This window comes from Hyperoodon ampullatus (genome assembly GCF_949752795.1).
Source record: "Hyperoodon ampullatus genome assembly, chromosome: 8".
Taxonomy (NCBI): Eukaryota; Metazoa; Chordata; class Mammalia; order Artiodactyla; family Ziphiidae; genus Hyperoodon; species Hyperoodon ampullatus.
Window position 1 is genome coordinate 47,909,518 of NC_136921.1, and position 26,183 is coordinate 47,935,700.

At 32.1% G+C, this 26,183-nt stretch overlaps 1 protein-coding gene across 1 annotated transcript in view; it reads left to right on the forward strand.

Moving 5' to 3' along the window:
* Positions 1–1,404: 1,404 nt before the first annotated feature.
* Positions 1,405–26,183, forward strand: part of CALCRL (calcitonin receptor like receptor) — a gene marked incomplete at both ends in the record, with an annotated part of 40,478 nt that continues 15,699 nt past the window's right edge. The window contains 6 exons of the mRNA XM_079710273.1: positions 1,405–1,458; positions 3,716–3,851; positions 6,351–6,461; positions 6,553–6,665; positions 8,046–8,137; positions 24,252–24,378. Of these exons, the coding sequence (XP_079566399.1) occupies positions 1,405–1,458; positions 3,716–3,851; positions 6,351–6,461; positions 6,553–6,665; positions 8,046–8,137; positions 24,252–24,378 (633 nt within the window). The remainder of the gene's footprint in view (positions 1,459–3,715; positions 3,852–6,350; positions 6,462–6,552; positions 6,666–8,045; positions 8,138–24,251; positions 24,379–26,183) is intronic.

Consider the following 26,183-nt stretch of genomic DNA (forward strand, 5'->3'; position numbering starts at 1 on the left):
CTGGAGACAATTGTGAATGTAAGTATTGGAAAATTAGATTTTTCTCATTGTTCCATGCAATAAAAACTAAGATATCAACTCATTAATTTTTGAATTGCAAAAACTTTGATTCATTGTTTTCTCTCTATTACAACATGATTTTTTACATCTAAAATTAATGGAATTCTTCCTTTTTTTTTTGGGGGGGTTGTATTTTTTAAAGATCAGCTAATAATAAAAGCCCAGTGTAGCTGATCGAAGAGAAAACATTATTTGGAAGTTTGCTACAATAAAAAGAAAAGTTTCTTCTAGGTAAGTCATTGATGAGGGCAAGCAATGGCATAGATTCTGTGTGCTAGTTAATGGCAAGCTTTCATTGCATGTGATAATGCAAATGCTAAGTAAAATGAAGAAAAGTTTTTTATAATTCTTATTCTAACATTTGCCCTATAATAAAAACCATGACATGTTTCCTAACAAAATCAAATCTAAGTTCATAGTCCACTGGCAAAGATCTATTGAGTAGATTTTTATCTCCTTTGAAAAATATTTTTTACTCATTCATTTAAATAAATACTATATTTTATGACTAAACCATGGTCATTTATATTTCATAAAAATTCTGCCAGAGTATACTGATCATGGAACTTATAGGGAGTAAGCATTATACACGTTACTCTTGCAATGTTTGTCTCTTAGAATTAAGAAGTTAGCAGAGAACTGTATCTATCATTAGAAATACTCAACAAAAATACTTTTATTTGGTATTGCCCATCTCCTGTAAACTTATTTTAATAATATAGATGACTTAGAGAATCTTTTATTTTTTTATTAAAAAAATTGAGTGCTGAAGTGAAGAATAATTTCTATTAAATCATAAGGCCATTTTTATGACTTATGGATGTTAACTCTCAAGAAATTGGCACAAATACAAAATTTTCCCTTAAATTGTTTGAGTCATAAAATTAAAAATAAGATTATGCAAAAAATAAATAAGATTAATACTTATCGGACATAAAGGTAAGCTTTATAGTAAAATATGCTATCAAAATTTGTGCTTTTATGTTCTTGTGAAACTCTTTACTTTGTACTTTTTATCCCAATTTTGTTAAAGGTAAAGAAAGTGAGATGTTTTCTATTTACTTAAAAATAGATCTGTAAGAGGCTTTCCTGCTTGTAAGGCTAATTAAGTTAAACTAAAATGTATTTAATTAAGCTCTTTAGTACTTTAAGCCACGATGCTCTTAATATTTGTAATATGTAAGACTATTAATCAAATCCTTAAAGCAAAATTATTGTGTAGTTTTAAAATTTTTTCCATTGAGAGCCATCTATGCTTATTTCATATATATTGCTAAATTATATTTCCTTTATTTTCTATTGCAGTTTGATTTATATTATATAGCATATTTCATCTTGGCTTTAATGATGGAGAAAAAGTGTATCCTGTATTTTCTGTTTCTCTTGCCATTTTTTATGGTAAGCATAAATTTCTCTAATGTATCTCCCTATCTATGATTATTTCTGTTTTAACTTCCAACATACCCATAATTGATAAAGGCTAATAACACAAAAATATATGTAGTTATTGGATGCATAAATTAAGTACATTTTTATATCTAATCAACACAGCAATCATTTGTTTCCCTTCAGTGTACCTTTTTAGGCTTTTAGTCCTGTAGCAGGCACAACAGTATGATGGTGCAGTGTGGGTGGAGGGATGATGCACACAAATGTGCGGACACCAGAGAAAAGCCATTACCAGAGTTTGAAATAAAAATGGAATGGCTCTATAGTACAGTCATACGTAATAGATGAAATATTTTCAATCAGACCTGCTGATTCTGAGTTAGATCTATTAAAAAAGCAATTCCAATCTGTTGATTTTTCTCCCATTCTGCCAACTGATTGACCTGTATTGATTGAAAATCACTTTGGAATCATGCACTATGTTTTAAATTAAGTTCCTCACCCATTCACTCAAATAAGTATTAAGTGCCCATTTTCTGACAGGCATGGATGCTAAATTTGAGGCAGATGTGTATGTGAGTATGTGCACTCCTGCATGCCTCTGCATGTATATGCAGGGGATGTGGGGCTGGAGGTGGAGGGTAGACTAAGGATGACTAAAAAGCAATTGCTGTACTTGAGGGGTCATAGGTCATAGACATTTAATTTTATTTTTATTTACAGAAATTTTTGTTCCTATTTTTCTCTGTTTCACATTAAAACAGTGACTATACTCTTACTATATGTATGAGAAACTCAGAGACATAATCTCACCTAATTCTGTGCCAGCAAATAATTTTCTTGTGGTGTTTCCAAGTAAACCCCACAAAGATTCAAACAAAGAAACTCAAGAAAAGTATAGAAAACCTAAATGGGAAAAAAGCACAACTACTCTCCTGTCAGCATTTGTATTTAAAAACATTCTCAAGTCTAGGAGCAGTCCAAATTCTGCACTTCTTAGATGTTATCTTAAGTAAACAGACTGAAATTCAAGATACAGGATTCCTGTTTCTTCAGCTCCCACCCTCCATTGAGTAGGCCAATGAGCTGCACAGGCCAAAGCTGGTTCCCTGTAGGTAGTTCTGTAACAGATTACCAATCCGATTATTGTAATTTAAGGAATTGTGACCGTTTCTCTTGAATTCATTCAGACGATGTGCAAACTTGAGTTTTTAAGTAAGAATAAAAATGATATTGATTTTATGCAATTCTATAAACTGAGAACAGGAGGAAAGAATTTTTTCTTGATGTTATAAATTTCCATTTATTACTTGTGCAGCACAACAGCTGCATAAATCTTTATTAAGAGATTAAAACCAATCAAAGAATAAAAAAGTTAATGTTAAATGGTGGTGAGGTGATGGTGAAACTTGAGTGGTGCCACATACTGAAGAACTTTTACAATTTATTTTAAATTTAAATTAAATTCAACTTCCTGTTAGAGAATAGAAAATCAAAAATAAGGAAACAAAATAGGAGTAGAAAGAATTGTTTATGGAAAACAATTAATAGGAATTATGCAAAAGCAAAGAAGAAATAAGGTTGAAGAAAGGTTTATACAGGCTTCATGCTACAAAACAGGAAAAAAAGTCAGGTAGAAATTAAAGTATAAGTGAATCTTAAAATAAAGCTACTAAAGTGGAAGAATATAAATATATACCATGCCTAAAACCTTTATTGATATGCGTACAATAAAAATTCTGTTTACCAACGTCATAAATGAACTTGTCATTATTTTGATTATCAAAATGTAATTATAAAAATGCCAACAATTTTAAGCATTTACCATGTGCCAGATACTTCCCCTCTGTTATCTTGATACTATTTTATCCCATTTTACAACGAGAAAGCAGAAGTTTTGGTGGTGGTAGAGGGGGTGGTTAAATATCTTGTCTACACTCCCAGGTCAAAAAGTAGAGGTGAATTTTGAATACAGCTGTCTGCATTCCAGATACATGGCTTGGAGCTGGCTTCCACAGTCTTCTGAGAGGGAACTGTGGACTATGCTGCTCACTGGGGCCATTGGCAACTCTTGGTGGTGGTTTGAAATTGGACATGGTAGGAATATTTACACCATGGAAATTGGCAAACACTACAAATCAGGAATTTCCCCCCAGAGCCTGTTGACCCTGCAGTACATCACTGCACTTACTGTTTTCCAATGTGACAGACTGCTTCTCACAGACATTCTCACAATTCTGAAGTTTTATTTTCTTTAATCCCTTAGATTCTTGTCATAGCAGAATCAGAAGAAGAGAACCCTGGTGACTTAATTCAGTTGGGTGTTACTAGAAATAAAATCATGACGGCTCAATATGAATGTTACCAAAAAATTATGCAAGACCCTGTTCAACAAACAGAAGGTAAACATGACCAATTTTAAATGCATTTAATATAGTTTTGAAAGAAAACTACCTCATTACATTATTATGGGTCCCTTAGGTCCATTCTTAAAAATGGGTTAGTTGCTAGTTTTTCTGGTATATGTGCAGTTTTAATTATTTACTTATGAAGAACATTTTATGATGCAATTATCTTGCCTCTTTTTAAAAATTCTAAGAAAAATATGTGCGACAGGGATATTTTTAGTAACTTTTTTTATGGTATAAAGATATTTAAAATATCAAATAAGTATGTGTCTTGGATTAAATCAGTGACAGTTGATCTTCAGTTTATGTGATTTGTATGTCTTTTTTTTCAAAAGCTCCTTGATAGTAGCTTAATAAAATGACAATTTTTTTTTTATTTTTTTGCACCTAACATACTTTGTGTGATACATTTGGTAGCAAAGCTAATGAAATCCAAGAGCTTCTGTTTCCATTAAGATATTTTTAAGGTATTTTTGAAACATTTATTGAGGGCCTACTAAGTGCCGTATATATGCTTCAATTCTGAGAAGAACAAGTAGAGTTGCCAAATTTAGCAAAAGCAAAAACAAGTCCTGTATTTTACCTGGCAACCCTAAAGGCAGAGTTATGTTCAACATGTAAAATGCAACACTCATAGCGAAACAAAGCAAAATGTGAAGACTTTAGATATTTTTAAATCTTTAAACCAACAGTGGAAACAAAGAATTTAAATTTGGGGGAAAATATTTGATAGTATAAAATACAATGTTTGTTATATACATGAAACGTTAAAAGTAGGTTATTATTAGTATTTGTAACTGTCAAAATGAACTTGCTTGTGAGAAAGAGAAAAAAAGCAATTTTTCCACATTGGTCAACTCTTGGAACCTTAATCTAACTGAACAATTTAATTTGTTCATCTTCGGAGAAGTAGTTAGATATATCTGTCCAAATATTTTTATTACAATATAGATCCAGTTAATACATGTATTTAAAATATGCCAGACAATGACAAACTATCTGATATTAGCTCAATAGGGATTGAATTATCGAGTAATTAAAATTTGTATACAAATTCTTTGTTAACTGATCTGGCTTCTCACTTTATTCCATTAAAATCTAAGTGTTACTAGTTTAAAATTATTGAATTAACACCTTCCAAATCATCTAGATATGTGTGAAAGCTAGCTTCAAATCTAATTGTTTAACAATAGGAATATATTTATGAGGGTTTTATAATAAAATAATTTTGTGATAAGTTCAAGATCACTGCATAATAAATCTTCCTCTTGGAGAGTCATAATACACTTTGTAATTTTAAATACTCTAGAAAATCTTGTTACAAAGAAATGTTTATTTTAACTTTGTGTTCCCCAAATCCTTTTGATTACATAATTTTTTAATGGAATACCTACCTACTCATGTCTCACTCAAATGTCATACAGCACAGTTGGAAAAATTCTAGACCTGGCAATCTATCATGCAGCCAATGTTGTGGAATCTTTTGGAGAAGTATAAGGACTTGTTTGTGAGGCTTTCTAAAATGGTATCAGGAAATTTTTCTCTGATAGGCCACAAAATGCATTTTATTTAGTAATATGTGGATGCAAGCTATTTATATAAGAGTTTGAAAATCACAGGAGGGAAAACAGACTATCTGAGGCTTTTTTTTTTTTAATTAGAATTATTTAGATTTTCAGGCCAATAGAACTTTTTTACTTCCGTGAAGCCTAGATTGATTCTGAGATTGCCTTACAAATCTGTTAATAATAATAAACATCTCATGGAACATTCAAGTTTCTATCTATGTGTGCTTACCTAACAAGGCAGAAAATTACTCTCTTTGATTACAGACTGTTATAACTTTGGAACATTTTGGTCATTTTATTTCTCTATGTCTTTAAAAAACTTTACATTTTTTCATGTAAGAGGTTCTTTCTCTTAATGTTGGTAAGAAAAGAATGAGAGACTAAACACTCTACTTCATTTGAAAAGAAAAGGAAGGAAAGTAAGAGCTAGAACTTGGTGGAGGGACCTAACTAAGTATGTGTCAGGGTTAATGTGGTGAAACAGGAAATATTGGAATGTTCATCTCTTCACTTCAGAAAATACTATAACTTTCCCTTAGAATACAGTTTCTAAAATAAAACACGTTTTCAACTTCCCATAGTTTTTGAATTTCAAGCATAGGGACACTAATTAACCACTACTTTATGGTTAAGAAAACCAGCAAAAACCGTGTGATTTATTAAATAAATAGCTAACTTTGAGAATTAGAATTAAAGCTAAACCTCATATATTTTTTAGATATTTCTAAATTTAATTTAACAATTAGTTATTCTAATAATTACTTTGTGAATAATCCAAGTAATTGTTATAAAGATTTTATATGATGTCTTCATTTTCAGTAGACAGTCTTTATTCCATGTCAGTGTGAGTCTACCATTAGGACTTTATGTCTTTCTATATAACTAGAGGGAGTTAGTAAGCCCTAATTTCTACTCTCCCCTTAAGGCATTTATTGCAACAGAACCTGGGATGGATGGCTGTGCTGGAATGATGTTGCTGCAGGAACGGAATCAATGCAGCACTGCCCAGATTACTTTCAGGACTTTGATCCTTCAGGTAAAAGTAGAAATTTATATACAAATCTCCTTGACATCTACTTAATAAACCCTTGGTTAACTGAATTACTGTTTCCTTTTTAATTTTAAAGAAAAAGTTACAAAAATCTGTGACCAAGATGGAAACTGGTTTAGACATCCAGCAAGCAACAGAACATGGACAAATTATACCCAATGTAATGTTAACACACATGAGAAAGTGAAGGTAAGCAATAATTATAAATTCAGATTTAATTTACACTATTTTAAAAGTTAGTTGCCAATATAATATTGGAGAAAATTTAGCTAGTTCATTCCATTGTAAAGCCTTTTCATCATAAAAACAATGAACAAAAATATCTTTGTAGAAATAAATAATTATTGATTTGGTCATTACACCGAGGAAGCAATCCTGCTAGGTAATTCAGTGTCTCAGTATTGGAGTTTAGAATTTTCCAAAGTAAACATACTTTAAAAATGTAAGAAAAAAGAAAATTTTCATCTGTGGTGGAATTCCTATAATTACGGTCAGGAATTGTGCTCAAGTAAACAAGATAAGCCCAGCGGGGTTTACACAGTTCCCTCAGCAGAAGGCTTTCATTCTGACTGGCTATTAGGTCACCCTCACTGGCATTCCCACTTTTAACATCATACATCAAAGTCAAGGTTAGTCACAGTTTGTCACAACAATAAAGCTTCGATACAAAGTGCCTGCATATATTTGCACGTGTGTGTATATTGAGGCACTTTGTCACAGTGATTAAAACTGTGTTCTGATTTCTGACTTCCTGTTTCTGCTCCTTACCAGCTGTGACCTTGGGGAAGCTGTAACCTCTCTCTGCCTCAGTCCCCTCCTGTGTAAAGTGAGGATACTAAACCCATCCACAAGGTTTTCATAAGAATTGACTTAATACAAGGAAAATATTTAGAAAACTAACGAGCCTATAGTAAGCATTTGATAACTGCCAGCTATCATAATTATAAATCATGTATTGTTTGCTTACTCAGAGAAGGGTTTGAAGAGAATTATAAAAATACACAATAAAATGGTAAGTTACAATAGAATAAAGACAAAAATCAGAGAAAAAGTCAAAACCAAGATAAAAAATTTATTTGTACACATCAGAGGCGCCTGTAAATTACTGTTTTGAGACTTGTTTTGGAGCCTCAAATTTGTCAAAGGAAAAAAAAAACCCAGTTAGGAAAGAAAGCCTTATCTGGCATTTAAGTCTAAACAAACAAACAAAAATCATTGATTTAAGGTGCACAAACTGATAGAGTGAAAATTGCCAAAATGATAAACGTTGGTTTTCATATTTTATACAACGTAGATCAAGAAATTTATTTCTTCATATGTTTAATATGTGACTTCTAATTTCTTAAATAAAAAGAGCAATTTATAAATTTTGATGTCACCCGATAAATTTTCATAGATATTCTTCATTCCAGATGTATTCTAATACTCATTGGCTTGCAAACTAAATGGTAAGGCTATCAGATCACATGTTTTTAAAAATATGTTATTTTATTGATTTTGAGCTTATACACATGTAGAATTATAGTATTGATATGAGCCTTAATTTTTTTTTATTCATACAAATTACAGACTGCACTGAATTTGTTTTATCTGACTATAATTGGACATGGATTATCTATTGCATCACTGCTTATCTCACTTGGTATATTCTTTTATTTCAAGTAAGTACATGTAAAACTTTTTTTAATTTACTGATTATCTTTGGTGAATGAAGTGTCATATGCATGTTTATCCATGTGCTGATAAAATTTATGAAACATAGATGATTTATAATGTTTAAAATAAATTGAATGTTTAAAATAATTTGAAATATGTTGACTTTATCTTGACTTTATAAAATGTAGAGAAAGGAGATTGATAAAATATCTGAAGCCTAACTTTACAAAATGAGTATGCATATAAGAATGAAGTCATGCAGTAAAAAGGGAGCCAAAATAAATATGTAAACCTATCCTTATTTGCTTTGGAAACTGCCAAATATTATAGGCCTTCCTAATTAAATTTTCAACTTCTTGGTCAATTTTAGTATCAGTATACATGGTACATTATAAGAACTGGTATTTTATGCAAAAAATAGCAATGACATTTAATATATATTATTAAAAATAATAATTTCATTATATTATGTTTAGGTTAATTTTTCTGGTTTGGTGGGTTCATTTTTAAAATAGTTTAAAATTATATTTTGAAATTTACTTGAAGTTTATTCCTTTTTAGGGTGGAGGGAGAGTCAGCTCCAATTTCTTCTTTTTTAATTGAAATATAGTTGATTTACTGTGTTTTAGATATACAGAAAAGTCATTCAGTTATGTGTGTGTATGTATATATATATATATATATATATATATTCTTTTTCAGATTCTTGTCCATTATAGGTTATGAGATATTGAATATAGTTCCCTGTGCTATACAGTAGGACCTTACTGTTTGTCTATTTTGTATATATAGTAGTGTTATCTGTTAATCCCAAATTCCCAATTTATCTGCCTTCCTCCAATTTTTTGATTCCACTTATCAACTGTGATATTTTTTAATTGACAGGAAAATAAATTCTAAAAATGCATAATTATGCATTAACATGGTCTTCATAATTTTGATCACCACCAGTAATTAAAGAATGCAGTGTAAAGAGAGAGTAGCTATATTTTATTTTATCTTCATCACCAGTGTCACTGTCATTGTCTCTCTCTTCCTCTCCTTCCTCCTCTTCTTCTTCCCTCTTCCCTCCTCCTCCCTCTCCCCCTGCTCCTCCTCCTTCTTTTTCTTCAACAATCATCTTGGAACATTAGCAGCTTCAGAACCAACTAAAGTAGTAGTTGCACATCAAAATAATCCAAATACAGAAATTATTAGACACCTGGATGTTAGGCTCATTTGTAACTGGAGCACTAGCTTTTAGCCCACAGTTCATCAAATATTCAAAGTACATGAAATAATATACGAACCAACCAATGAATATTTTTCATGGGATCAAAATCATGGGATCTAGAGATTGCATCATAATTGCTGGAAACTTGCACTTCCTTAAGAATATTCAATATCAGTTACTTTGGGGACTTTTTAAAAAACTTTTTGTTTTATATTGGATACAGCCAATTAACAATGTTGTGATAGTTTCAGGTGCACAGCAAAGCAACTCAGCCATGCATATACATGTATCCATTCTCCCCCAAACTCCCCTCCCGTTCAGGCTGCCACATAACATTGAGCAGAGTTCCCTGTGCTATACAGTAGGTCTTTGTTGTTTATCCATTTTAAATATAGCAGTGTGTACATGTAGGTCCCATACTCCCTAACTATTACTTTGGGGAATTTAAATGGCACTTTTGATTTATGACATTATCGAGGCACCATTAGAAACCGACTAAAAATATTCCACTCTGAATAAAGCTAATTCAACATCTGAGTACATTTTAAAATGTGACTTTTTTTTTTTTTACTAAATTGTGTTAAAACATGCATCAAAATAAGTTGAAGAGACTTTTCATCCTAAAATACGGAAAACATTTCTTAAAGAATAAAATTTACTATACTATATTTTGTAACAAATTGCCAAAATGTTCTTGCTCAAAACAAACTGTCGGGCTTCCCTGGTGGCACAGTGGTTGAGAGTCCGCCTGCCGATGCAGGGGACAAGGGTTCGTGCCCCGGTCTGGGAGGATCCCACATACCGCCGAGCGGCTGGACCCGTGAGTCATGGCCGCTGAGCCTGCGCGTCCGGAGCCTGTGCTCCGCAGCGGGAGAGGCCGCAACAGTGAGAGGCACGGGTACCGCAAAAAAACAAAAACAAAAACAAAAAAAAACAGGCAATTCTCAGTCACTGCCTTTATAATTAGTTACATAATATCAGTTGCTTATATACAGTTTAATAAAACTTCATGTCTTTACTCTTGAATATACTCTTAGGTTATGTAAGATTTTTGAAATGAATATTTTGGAGTACGAAAAACTTCATTATGACTGTCTAATAGATTGAAAACTGGAAAATAAACCATTTTCCAAAGTGACAATTTTTAAATAAATTCCTCGGGTCTACAGTGATAAATTATTTATGCTAATTGACAAAGTGAAATAGTGTTACTGATGATAACAAACTTATTGGTAAAATATGGCACTAAAACTCAGTTAATATTTTATTTAGTACATTTAAAGACACAAAATAAAATTAAAATTTCAATATCTCAGTATAAATTTAAGAAAGATATAGTTCTTTTTTCTTCTTTATTGCTGAAAACAAAATATTTACAATTTAAAAATGAATGTATCTAAATTTGAATAAATGACTCTCTTGGATCTTAGAACTAAATGATACAAGTAATTCCCTAAAGTCTATGCAGTACTCTAGAACTCAGATTCTTAGTTCATTAAAATTACATATTACCACACATACAAACACAGAGAAGATTAATTTAAATGTAACTAATATCAGCTAAGGTTCTTTTTCTAACATGGAGACTTTTATGACCATGACTAAGTATAAAGTAGATCAGCCTCTACCCTAAAGGCATACAATAGAAATCATAAGAGTTATTTAAGACTATCTTAAAAAGCTTCTTGGAAAAAAGGTTATGTTTTAATATTTCTAACCTCAGGGAAAAAAATGCAACCATTAATTAAAAACAAACTAATCTTGAGAATTGCACTTAAATTTGCAATATTTTTAAAAATTGAGAACAATTTAATTTTTTTAAATAAAGAAAAGAAATATATACACCTACAATTCTAATACACTATTGCACAATTTCATTTATTTTTCCAGTTTTATTTCATATTCATTTGTATTTACTGTTTTATTTGTAATGTACAAATTATTTTAACTATTTTTACAACTTAGCATTATATAATTCTTTCCATGTCACTAAGAAGTTTTTAAAACAACCATTTATTTGGCTATTTAATTCGCTAACTAATACTGTATTTAGTAAGTTGACAAAAGTTTACTAAATCATTCTTCTATTTTTGAAAATTAACGTTGCTTCCAGCTTTTCCTATTAATAAAATACACTGCAATGGACATTTTCAGCCATAACTTTCCCCATATTTTACACTATTTTTTTAGGCTACATTCCCAGACTTGTGATTTCTTGGTGAAAGGGTATTTATCTTTTTATGGCTCTTGAGATATATCATCTCAAAAGTATTTCAAAAACAACATATTCGAAACAAATTCATACTATCTACCTTCTCCTAACCCAAAGCAGTTTTTCTTCCAGAGTGACCCATCTTTACAAATAACATCACCAGCAATCTAGTTGCATAAGCCATAGACTGAGGAGCAATCTTCGATACCGTCTCAGTTTTCCTCCCTATCATTCTCTCCTCATCCTCTGTGGATAAAACCTCCCAACAGCCCTCCAATCTATCCATTTTGTTTCATCTCTCCTGCCACCACCACCAACCTAGTCTTATGTAGCCTCAGTAAGTCCACTTTCACCATCTTCATTCAATGCTAAACATCGCAGCGAGAATATTTTCAAAGATTTATATTAAATATAGATCTGATTTTGTCACCCCTTGCTTTAAAAATTTTAGACTTCCTGTTATAATTTATATAAAATCAAAGTCATTAATGTATCCTATAATTGAATATTCTGTATAGTCTCTTCCCTGCTCCTCTAGTCTAGTTACATGTAGTCATCTTTCATATCTAAACCTTAGCATCATTTCCTCAGTGAAATCTCTGTGATTTTTTTATTGTAGTATTTCTGAAAATGCAACTAGTTTGTGCTGAATGTGGAATACATTTTTAATTACCATTTAGGAGCCCACCATCTCTTCAGATTTAATACTAATACAGCTGAGACCCTTCAGATTAAATGATCTCTATTTATTTTGCATGTAATAAGCCAAAATATTTAGACATATTAAATTTCTGAAGGACACAAAGTTAAATATAGCAATTATATTGCATGCCAAAGTCAGCAGTTAAAAAGACGACAAAGGGTGTCCTAGAATTCCAAGTCCTATGGCTCCAGTCAAGTTTGAACTTTAAGGATATAAATGAAGTCCTAAACTAACTCCATAAAACCAAATGTAAAATTAACGGTTTCTTTATGAAAAAGCCATGATTTAACTGAGCAAATGCTTGCTGTGTACTAATGAGGCAATAGTGGGACTGCCAAGGGAAAACAATATTGCAAGCCAGACTATACATAAATGCAAAGTATCCAGTTTCAAAGCTCTAATTAAACCAGTCATTTACTCTGTCTACTATGGGCTGACTTTGTAAGAGGAAAAGAGGATGCCATAGAACTGACTTATCAGGACAACGAAGAAATTAAAGAAAATAATATCTGCTGATCAGGGAGTCAAGGTACCACAACTGTTAAGCCAAATGACAAAATAAACAGGGAACAGCAGATGACTTCAATAATCTGAAAGGCTAAAATGGGAATAGAGTTTGTATAATAACACAGAGAGAAAAAATAGTTGGCTCAATTTAAAAAAATAAAAAACACTAACAGGCAAACAAAATAGATTGAACCATCTGTTGACCAACTGACCTTTCTGTCACCAAAGATTTTCAGATATTAGGTGTCAACCTAGCAGGAATTTTGAAATAGATGATTTCTATACTGGGTTCATAGCTGCACCTAATGATCTGTAATGCTACTTTCAAGCCCAAGTCTATAATTTAGGAAAGAAGATTAGAATGAAAGAGTTAATTTTTTAAAACAAAATATATAATTTCAATAACAGGAAAGTTAGCATTTGTGAAAGTATTTGCAGGCTGAAAGCAATCTACACAGATAAACTACATTTATTATTGATTAGGAATTGAAAGAAAATCTGGTTCAATATTTTTATATCTGTATTTACATATATTATATTTAAAAGAGCAAATGCTATTCAACCAATACAAGTAATTTTAAACTGAAGGGTTAAAATTTTAAACTTCAGAATTAATTTATTTTCTCCGTAGAAAAACACTTTTTAAAAAACTGAAATTGTGTATATACATGCTAAGTACTTTAGCTTTAAAGATATAATCTGTAGACCCATTTCTCATTTTAAAAAGAGAGGCTAAAAATTTCATGTTGCCCCAAACATCGTCTTCATGTTCAACATATTGATAGACCTTATTTTTTTCAGAAAAAGAGCAGGTTTTCTTTTTTTTTAAATCAAGAATTCTATATGCAATATATATATATATATATATATATATATATATGTTAATTGCTAAAAATTTCGATGCTTTAGAAAAAAGATTTGTGACATGCTACATAGGCAAAACCTCATTAAAGCAAATAAATATCTTGCCAATATATGAAAATTGGTTCTTGGCCTCTACATAAAAGAAAAATTAAGGTTTTTAACTAGTTGCATTGCTTATTTTTAGAGTTTATTCAGAAACTACAATTAACTATTCATTTTCTATAGTGAACTATAAAAAAGCTTTAATGGTGAGTTAGCATGATAGATATATACTTGATTTCAGGCACAGTTAATTTTAATGGATAGTGTAATACAGTAATTAAAACATGGGATATATGCAAATCTTGCCATTACCACTTACTAATAGTATGGACTTATCCTGATTTCTGTTTTTCAGTTAGCCTGTTTTTTATAATGAGTCCTAACATTTAAAATACTGGGCAGAGAAGACGCACAGTACCTGGCATGTAGCGAACTTTCAATATACAGTAAAAGGTACTAATTTTGTCATTAGACAATATCAGTCATGTAGGCACATAGACTACACTTACTTAGTCAACTAACATTATCCCTATATAAATAGTAATACAAAGTAAACAACAACAACAACAAAAGCCCCCCAAATTGCTGTGGAGCTACAAAGAGCTATGGGAAGACAGAGGAAAGAAAGACTCATTTTGACTCATAGAATTGGAAGATTCTTGAGGTAATAACCTCACTGAAATGAGTGTTGAATAAAGGGTAGAATTTCAACAGGTAGAAATTGTAAGCCATGAAAACTGAAGAGATTATCTAGTTCAACGCCTAATTTTACTTATATTCTAAGTAGTTAACTAAGTTATCTAGGGTTCCTCCCCATCTATATACTTTCTGTTTGGCTTAGTAATTTTATTTGACTTTAGTTATCTTTTAAAAATGGAGAATTTGACCAGAAAGAAGCAAAGCTTCAATTAATTTTTCTTTTTTATTATATATTCTCGGGCTTTATATAAAACATGAGAAACCTGGGTCAAGTTAGGCCCAGGTATACCATTCTAAATACTTTTTTATGTGTTAGACAGCCTTCACTACAGGTGAGTGGTTAAGAGTATGTTCTCTAAACAGGCACATCTTGTCTCAGATTCCACCTTCATCAGCTACTTGCTGCATAGTATCGAGCAGCTTCTTTCATTTCTCTAATCCTCAATTTCACATCTTTAAAATGCAGATTCTATTAGTATCTATATCATAGCTGAGATGGTATATATGCACTGTTAAGTGGAGAGTCTCGTTTGGAAAACACTATTATTGGCATAGTTGTCACTCTTGTTCTTTCTTATTAGTCCATTAAAAGATTTTATATAAATAGTTAGCCCTGATTGGAATATTTTAACAGTGGGCTCTTTGAAAACATAATTAAAGAACACAGTTTCTAGTTTTATGTGTCCCACATTTTTAAAGAAATTGTTATAATGTTCACATAGAAAAATAAGTACACAATGAATGAAAAATTTTATAAACCAAAGTAGTAGTATAATTCTATCAGGAAAAAATTGAGGTTAAGTAAATTAGTCAAAGATAATAAAACTTCTTTAATGCCCACAAGATACCACATAGCTTACTCAGTACTTGAATTTGTAGTCTTTGATTTTAAGGCACTTTTAATATATACTCCCAGAACTATCTACTAAAATAGGAAAAGCCACTATCAACCCAAAACAACTATCTGCTAAAAAAGGAAATAATGGAAAGAACAGCACAAATTTAGCTCCATGAGAGCAGGAATCATCACTGCTTTGTTTCTTTACACATTCCAGGGCTTAGCACATAACCTTGCGCACAGTAGGCACTTAATACATTTTTAAGGAATGAAGACATGAACTGACTTGGAAACTTATTTCTAGGACAGACTTTCCCATGACTTATCTGTGACCTTGGACAAGTCCCTTGAGTTTAGCCTTTGCTGTCTCCATCAACAAAGAAAGACATTAGAGTAAGACTCTTTACAATTCTAACCAGTAGAAGCATCTGTGTAAAATAACATAGGATACCCTGCAGCTAGATCCAAAGAAGACCAAGGCCATTTCAGAAAATGCTTAACTGAATGGTTAATGAAGCATGTTCATACAGTCAGGAGCAATAGAAATCTTAGCTTTCTTCCAACTAACCTGGAAACAATTCCTAGGAGAGATGATGTTTCACATAAAATCATTGTGTGCACAAAAATCTATCAATATCTCCTTTCTACTTCTGAACCCAGTTCCTCATACTGCAGTCATTCTTGTTTAGTCTAGGGTAGAGGCAACTTTTTTTTTTTCATTTGTTAATTGAGTGAGGGTCACTGATCCACCCTAATAAAAACCAAGACCATACAAAAAGTTGATTTAGGGTACTGTTTGTTATTTTTTATTTAGAGAGAGAAAAAAAAGTCTACAACTCATCCATGCTTTAAATTAGAAGCAGAGAACATGAAACACTATTTACCAGATATACTTCAGTTTTATATTAGAGCCAATTAAGGAAAGAGAGTGGGAGATAAAAAGAAAGGGAACAGAAAAGGAGGGGAAGAGATAGAGACAGAAATTTGGGATTTGCCAAGCCCTAAGAGGCAATGACTCTTACTCATAATGATCCTTGGAAAAACAAAGAAGAACCCTTTAGATAAAAAAAAAAAATAAGCTTTACCAGAATTAATTATAAATTATATTTTAATTACTGTTTAAAATCTGAGAGCATAGCAAATCTTGCTCTTACTTTCAACCCAGACAAAAGGCTCCATATTCTTGTACATAAAAGAGCACACGTAACTTGCATGGGGAAAAAGGTAGTTCTTTTTTTCTTAAACCATCTTAATTTTGCTGACATTTCAGACAATGATTCTAAATTATTTTATTTTACTTTATTATTTATTTTATTTTATTTTATTTTTTGTGGTACGCGGGCCTCTCACTGCCGTGGCCTCTCCCATTAAGGAGCACAGGCTCTGGACACGCAGGCTCAGCGGCCATGGCTCACGGGCCCAGCCACTCCGCGGCATGTGGGATCTTCCCAGACCGGGACACGAACCCGCGTCCCCTGCATCGGCAGGTGGACTCCCAACCACTGCGCCACCAGGGAAGCCCTCTAAATAATTTTAAAGCCAAGTTGCATATTTACAACTATATAGAAGATGTTATTTCTCGGTAGTCCTGAGTAAAATTCAGCAAAAAATCTCTCAACTTAATAAAATGATCCTTTAATGCTTATATTTCTGCTTTTCAGGACACGTGACACAAATTCTCACCTTTCTTTTTTTAGATCATATTTGAAAATATTCAATCAATATTGTGAACCTTTCTCTCATTTCCAGTTTCTTCATATATCTCTTGAATTAGAACAAGTATGGCTTTCTTCTTTAAGCTATAACTATTCTCCTGAAAGCTGTTCATGATTCAATCTTTCAATTAGTTTTAAATAAAACTAACTATTTAAAGAAATCCTACATTGAAACAGAGAATAGAGTGTTATCTACAAATCAGGTTCTGATGTCCCTGTATTTGCAAGTCAGAGCTATCACTTAAATAAGTTGTTTAAAACCTGGCAAATCTGCATTGTCAGAAGTCTGACAATGACTGAGTTCAGAAATAGTCATGTATCGATCCTTGAATAACATACCTCTGAGTGCCTACTCAGGACCACCCTTGCTTTCTCCAGTCTTGTGGTAAGAGTGTATTCATTGTAAGTTTGTTGTGCACTACAGTTCTGAGATACATTCTATTCTGTTGTATGTATTCTAGACTTTGTTCAGCTCAACACTGGATATTTTAGTTATAGTTTTTCATATAATGTTTTATTAGAGCATACTCACTGAGTCTACTTCCAAATTAATGAATTTAATCAATGTGCTGAAACATCCTTCCCTCTCAAACTTAACGTGATGAGAGCTGAAAGCGTTCCTATTCAGGAATGCTAGTCTTGGCTGGAAAGCTTTTTAAATATGTCCACTGTAATTATATAATAAAAACATTGCATTTCCACATTAGAGTATCAGATTTAAATCAGGACAAACTGGTGCAAGAAATAATGGGTTTACTCTAACAAAACCCAGTTCCTCTATAATGTAATTGCTAGTACTGGTTGATGGAGAAGAGTCCCAAGTATGGAAATATAACCAAATTAAAGAATTTGGACTTATTTTAAAGAGTAAATTTATTATTTAAACTATAACTAAATGTTAAAGATTACATATTTCTGTCGATTTTTCTAATAAATATGCACCTTATTATAAGTGTATTTATAACGTATATTTAAATGTAAGTACTATTTAAGCATAACTGAATTTTCATGGGACCAAAAAGACAAATTATTTTAAGAATGCTAATGATCCGTTGCTTGGTGTTAAAACTATACAGTTATTAGAATGGATTAAATTTTGTATTTGAAATAGATAACACAAATAATATAACATATTTCTTCCCCAAATCATAATATGTTTTGCAATCTGGTTTCCTACTCTTGCAGACATAGTTTATTTTCCTAGACCATACCCACTGATATGACTCTATATGAGGAGAAAGCAAAGCAAAGTAAAGCCTCCCAACTGTAGCATCTTTTTAGTAGTTAGGAAAAACAAAACCCAAGAATGGGGGGCTATTACATTGCTAACACTTGCTGATGGAACGTTAAGATGTAACATAAGAATAAGAGCTGCAGAATCAAAAATTCATTTAGTAAGTTGTGTTCTTTGAATTTAATTTTCCTCATTTAGTATGGGAAAAAAAACAGTGTGGAGTTTTGCCTTATGCTTTATTCACATTGTCTGTCCTTCTTGCCCCTCAAAAACCTTAAGCTTTAACTTAAAAAAAAAATGTTCGACACAGGATGCTGTCTCTGCTTGCAATGCTTTCCTTCCCTATCTTCTCCTGTTTCAGTTCTATCTGGAGTATCCCCCTCACTCTTGCTACAGTCTTTGCCTATCTCCTAATTCTATTTTAACTTCTAAAAAGCATAGAACACTATGTAGAATTACTTTATGTAATATAAGTATCTATTTACCCTCCACTGTCCCATGAGTAACATGAGATCAGGATCGTGCTCTGTGTTTTTCACAACTGTTTCCCCAGTATTTAGAAACAGTGAACAATATATTATTATGCATCAAAAATAGTTATAAGTGACTAAATGAATGTTAAAGGAGACAAAAGTCTTATTATTGATACTTTATTAAAAACTTAAACATTCAAATTCAAAAGATCACTTAATAGGATTGTGACCTGGAGCAGCTTACCTCAATTTTATTAAAGGATAATGATATTTCAAGGGGTTGTTAAATGAGATAATGAATGTAGAGTACTTATCTCTGTACCTGGGATATTGTAAAGCCTCAACATCATGGTGTATGCTATTATTATGAATTTTATCTCTAAAGGGTTGTTTTTCGGTTTTGTTTTTTGGGATTTTTTTTTTTTAGAGCATAAGAATCACAGGCATTCAGAAAGCCAGACTATTTCTTCTCTAGTTTTCTGCCCATTAGGAGACCAAGAAGCACACTTGCACTGGGGCAATTCACACATGAGAGCAAACCGTTTGGCCACATAAAATGAGCAGGTCTGTTCCTTATGCAGCCTGTATTTATATGTAATATTAAATGAGCAACTTTGGAAGGCATGGGCAGTGGAGGAGGGAGCATGATAGAGGAAGGGCAACCACATCCTCTCTAGCAGGACTTGACTGAGCACCTTGGTTGAAACACTCTTGGACTCTTTCTAATCTGGCTGAATGGATCACCAGCAGCCTCCAAAAGAGAGCTAATGCTAGAGGTTATGTCTGCTTTGTGTCCCATAACCAGGTGATTCCATCAACTCAAATTTCCATTGCCAGTAGACAAAAGATAGCCATACTGCTTATTCTTTTAATACATTTATTGCTTTCTGCCTGTTGTTTTTGGCAGTGTTCCTATTGGCACGAGCTTTCCTTTCGGATACATGATTTGTGTTTTCTTGTGGAAAAAGCTGAGCATTTGGAAATTAAATTAGATAAACTAGCATAAGGAAGTAGTACACTGTAGAGTGGGCTATTCTTTTATTGCTTGTATTTCCTCCTTCCATGACTAGTTCTGCTCAGGATTAGTACTGAGGAAAGTAATTTGGAAATTTCGACCTCATGTCAAACCCAAATGGGAATCAAAGGCAAGTGTTTTGTCCATACTGTGGCAGAACTTTGAATATGGAGTAGCATAATACCTGGCATCAGCATGATAAGGAAAGTGGAAATTTGCAGACAACTCCTTGGGAAGATAATTTAGATTGCTTGATCTATTGCCCTTCATCACATGGAAATTATCTTTCTGATGCTGAATTCTTGTGTTTTGTAACAAAAAGATGACAATGTATCATTGCATTACTTAAAACATGGGCAGTTTTATATTACTGACACGAACCTTGATGCTATTTTATTATTTGTGAGAGAAAACCATTAGAGAATTTGATTAAAATTAGCCACATGAAAACTATGTTAAAAATAATAGTTAACTTGGAATGTTTACTATAGGTTAGATATTATGCTAAGCACTAGACATGATTTAACTCATTTAACCTTCCAGCCAGTCCTATGAAGTACTATTGTTATCCCTATATTACAGAAAAGGAAACTGAAACTGAGGATTAGAGTTTTTAAATAACTTGTCCAAAGTCACACTTTCAGTAGGTAGCACAAAAAGAGAATTGAAAGGCATGGTTACATTACACATGGAATGTAATCGTTTTGCTGCCACACTTATGCCAACTGCCTCTATAACTCTGCTTGTCAAAATTGCATATTGAAATAGTGTTCTAAAATAATTATATGTACAGAATATGAAACGGAAACAATCCAGACCCACAAACCACATTTTCTATTCTATGGTTATGCTATGATAACATTTAAAGAAAGCAGATAGAGATTTTTGTTAAACATTCTATAAGCCTATAAAATAATTTTTAAAAATATTTTGAATAAATAATCACATTAAAGAATTTAGGATAGGTTAAATTAGTTGCAGATTAACATTTGAAAAAATAGCAAAATATTTTAGTATTTCATTTAAGCAAACCAGTGTGTTTACCAAGTACATATTTTGGTTTTCATTTTCAAGTGGATTTTATTTGGCCTAATGTACTTATACGTATTAAGGAATATGCTTAAAAGAAAACAATATGCATCACTAGAAAAACCTGAACCATTTTTACCACTAGACATTGAGAAAAAACATGTCAGATAGCATTCGTCTACATTTAAGTTACACAGAACCTGGAGGAAGAAATCGAAGAAACCAAAACTATAGGCTAGTATTGTAGAGAGTAGGACTTATTTTACACAACACAAACTGAAATGATTTGGCAATGGTTCAGTATGTTACAATGATATAGACAGCTAAACGGGATATCAGGGTTCCTAATGCAGAAGTATATGGTTTGAGTCATATATGGTAAATTATCTATGTTGACCATACTACTTGGATAATTTTGTATAACACTCAAAATAAGCTTCATGTGTCTATTGAAATGATTTCATGTGTCCTCTTAAGTAGTTGTTTGGTTTTGGTATTCAATAATTCATTTACCATAGAATTTCACTCTATCATTTCAAAATTTTGCCCATAATATGGCATTGTTTGGGTCTAAAAGAGGGAAATATGGTATATTCTTTTATCACATAGTAAGAGAATAAGAAACCATTGTTTTGGTGACTGTAGTCACAATAATTACATCTTTAGAAGAGAATAAATACCAGCAGCTCTTTTTTTTTTTAACAACTTTATTGGAGTATAATTGCTTTACAATGGTGTGTTAGTTTCTGCTGTATAACAAAGTGAATCAGCTATACGTGTACATATATCTCCATATTCCCTCTCTCTTGCGTCTCCCTCCCACCCTCCCTATCCCACCCATCTAGGTGGTCACAAAGCACTGAGCTGATCTCCCTGTGCTATGCAGCAGCTTCCCACTAGCTATCTATTTTACATTTGGTAGTGTAAATATGTCCATGCTACTCTCTCACTTCATCCCAGCTTACCCTTCCCCCTCCCCGTGTCCTCAAGTCCATTCTCTACATCCAGCAGCTCATTTTTAAGTCTTTAACTTTCAAGCCAGATTGAGGTCGGAGCAGAGTCATTAGAAAAGAGGGAATTCTCAGATGAACAGAAATACAGACTATCATACATAGAGAAGAGAAGGAAGTTTAAATGAACACAAGGAAAATTAAACTGGTTTTTCAACTAACTAGTTGGCATTTTAGTTTACGTATTTTCAATCTTTTCACATGTGAATATTATAAGTATCAACAGTTATTATATAAATGCTGTTTGTTTTATGTTCCTCAGCTCATATCTTTCAGCTCTTACTTCTATAATGAATTGCTATTTTTGAAAGCCTTCTTCAATGTTTGGTTTCCTGCATTCCAATTTACTCTTTACAAATATTTCTGACTTGCTGTGTAAGAAAATCCTCCTAGTCTTTTGGTCATAATTTGAAAAATATGAATTTTTTTTATGTATATATGTCTTAACCAATGGACCTGGATATAAGTGTGTTCAGCAGAAAAGGGCAAAACAACCCAGTTAAGGAAAACATTTTATTATTTTTCCCATGATGGTAGTGAGTTATCTAAATTCCATTACTAAAAAAGGGCATGGGTGTTTTATATTTGCATGGATAAGCAGTTTTTCCCTAAACAATAGTTGGCACTCCATAGACACAGGGTAAGCCCAAGACAGGCATTTTAAAATAAGACCATGTTGACAAATTTTATGTGTTCATAATTTTCAACACAAAAGAGTGATAACTTACGAGAAATAAACTACACATAATATGTATAAATGATTTGAAAAGAGTATTTTTTTATTAGACCTCTCCTCATATTCATTCATTCTCTTTACTCTCAGTAAACACAAACACTCGTGTCACTGCTGTGGCATTTTATCAAAAATAGAGCCATCTTTGCCTCAATGTTGACTTCAGTTAAATAGCAGAACTCATGATACTCCTTAATTCAAAAACTTTCAAAGGTTCTTCTTCTCTATAGAGTATCATTTTTACACTGTTCCGCGATCCCTGCCTGCTTCTCACTACTGTCATGCACTGCAAAGTCAAGTCAAGTCAAAGACTCTCTAATATGAAAATACTAGCAACTCTCAGCTGTTTCTATTTTGATGGACTCCATCTGGACTTCACAATTGTTGGTATACGACTGTCTCACACACAGTGATTGATCTGAGGGCTGTCTTGTTCATGAAGCCTTTCAAAGAAGTTTCCCTGATAGCATCTACTTCTGTGAAAGGCATGTATTGAAATTCCATAAATTTTGATTTGGATTGGATTCACTTTCAGATCCTTTAAAATACTAGAGCTATATACAGGATCACAGACCTTTAGCTGCAAGAAATTTCAGACACAATATAGCCTAAACTTTGCATTTTAAATATAGAAAACCTTGGCATCCCAGCCTAACTATAATATCCTGGGCACATAGTCTATTTAGAATAAGGTGATATAGTGATAAAACTAGGTTAAAATCTCAAAGTTTCCAAAGTAGAAGTCATTGGTTTGAATTATATAGGGCAGATTATCTAGGTTGATCATATTAATTGTATAACTGTGTAAAACCCCAGATGAGCTTTTAACTCTTTGTAATGAAATGATTCCTCATGTCTTCTTACATATATGTTTTGTTTTGATATTAAGTATTCAGTTTCAAATGGATTCCTTTATATTATTTTAAAACTTTACCCATAATAAGCCATTGAATAATGCTTCATAAAAGAGGTAGTACTTGAGTTGGTCTTTGATCATGGGTAAGGCAGTCATATACAATCTTGTAGAGCAGATGTGGATTCAATCTGAAGACCAGCATTACTTGTCATGAGTGACATCTGCTCCTGAAATCTATTTCTATATGAACTCCATTTAGGCAGTTTTAAAATTTAGTTTTACACATGAGGACCTTCAGTAAAAGGAGGTAATATTTTTATATCTTATGCATGTGGCTGGGCCAATTGGAAAAAAATTCAGTGAAGCTGAGCAAACCTCATTGGTTGCTAAATCTATATTTTTATCAACCCATTTCTTCTAAATACAATGTTATTTTTCTCATGATTGGTCTACATAATCACCACTACCACATAGGAGCTATATAAACAGAACAACCATAAATAACCATAAACAGGCTATATAAACAGAACAGCCTATGTGGTATAATGAAAAGAGCATTATCTATGTGAGAATCTGATGACAAATCCAAAGTTTTCAAATTAATTAGCTGCATGACTTTTGGATCAATTATCTATTTTCACTGAATTTCAGTTTCTACATCTTCAGAATGAATTAGAATATTAACCATGATGAGAGATTAAGGGAAGAAATTTATGCAGAGGCTTGTACAGACAAATTTCCTTTCCTTATATATGTTTACCTGTACTGAAGCAATACATGTGTCTCTATGCTTTAAGGAATTATAGATTTCCCCAATTAAAATTTTATCATGCGTGAATCTTGGGGAGAAAAAATAATTCTTCCAAATTTGGAGCAGCTGCTATGAATTGTGAATGTATCTTATTTGAATGGTTATTAATACAAAATGTGGAAACATTTTATGATGTCAGCCACTTTGGTTTCTCTTGCCTTTCAGGAGCCTAAGTTGCCAAAGAATTACCTTGCACAAAAATTTGTTCTTCTCTTTCGTTTGTAACTCTATTGTAATAATCATTCATCTCACTGCAGTGGCCAACAACCAGCCCTTAGTGGCCACAAATCCTGTAAGTAAAATGAAGTTTAGGTTCAAGGGGTTAGTGGGGAAGAAATAGGAGAGGTGGGGGGCAGGGGTAGATACATGTATATGTGTGTAATTAAGTACTAATATATGTATATTTTATGTCTGACATATAAAGAGTATGTATATGTAGCTATATTCCAATTTAGAAAGGTAAATATATCTCAATATTCCCCAAGTTATAAATATTGAATAACAAAAGGAAGAATAATTTCTTTGTTTCAGTTACTTACATATGTTAAATGTCTTCACCTCATTTATGGTTAGAGTCTTACTGCTGGTTGGACATAACATTTCCTCAATCAAATTTTTAAAAAAATCAAGCAAAGCAACTAACTGTGCAGTTAGAGAAAGGCAGCACATGAAAATGGAAATTTTAATTTCAATTATATGTTTGGTATTAGGCTGACTTTTAAGAGTTAATAAAACCAGGGGAAATGGATTATGCCTAATATATAATATGGAACTTTATCAACATAAAATTCTTCAAGTGCTCTACCAAATCCTAACTGTCTCAGCAAACATTTGTAAATTGTTCCCTTACAACCCCTTTGGAAGTACAGGTTTTAGGATAAATATAAAAAGGTACACAAAAATAAGCACAGAGACTATCACAATACAAAAGCTATATTTTAAAAATATAACCTGACATTTACTTATACAATTTTATATATTTTATGCAAGTTATATGCATATGTAGGCTATATTTAAATTAAAATATCTGCATAAATAGCAAGCATATATTCGAGATTTTTAAATTGCCTGCTTTTATAATATTTGTAGTATCTATACTACAGTTTTGGATGTAGATTTGGGAAGGGTGTGTATATATGATATATAAAATAGTTTTTATATAAAAGATTAAGGTTAAGATTATAAAAGATTAAGTTCTGGTTACTGAAATCGGGGAAGGGAAGGAATTTTCACTTAATTGTTCAATAAACGATACTGTCATATGTGTTTTATGTGTGTTTTTAGGGTAATTTCCAAAATTCTAAAATTCCCTGTGTTGTTTGCACATGTGCATCCGGATTGCTTAATCTTGTATATGTTCCACTCTAAAGTCACTGGGTGAGGAAACACTGGGCTATAATTAGCAATATAAAAAATTGGCGAATATCTTGCCATTTTAGAGTGCATTTCTCTAGAGCAAGGAAAGTCGGAGCTTTGTCATGAAACTTCAGAGAAAGAGACTCTAAATCTTACATTTATATACTAGGATATTCTGTTTATCACATAAATTGCAAAATGTAGTATAGTTACTTTTAATGTATTCTTGGAAAATTTATTGTCTGTTTATATTGCCAATGCCATCATAAAAATATTTTTCTAAGGCATGTTTTAAGTTCTTTTTATCATAATAATTTATAGATTAAATTTTTAATGAAATCAGGAGTTGGAAGCCCAATTAGATATATGTATATAAAAGCTATACAGATAAAATTTTGAAGCTGAAGCCTATCATTTCTATATAACATAGTTAAATAACTCAGCTTTATTTTTGAGAGAACTTTTTAATATAATGTTTGACATCAATGTACAATATTTACAATTTAATATCATGCATTCTGCAGATGTATTTAATAAAAGAATAGTTTTATAAATATCCTCAGTCAGAAGGCATTATGTATGGTCGAGAAAACAAAATTTTGTTCAGGATGTAGCTTTGATTGATGTTGTATGAATTAGCAAATCATTTAACTTCTCCAGTACTCAGTTTTTTATCATAAAGTATGTGGCTAGTGATAAATCATGCCTCACAGAATTATCTTAGGGATTACATAATACAAT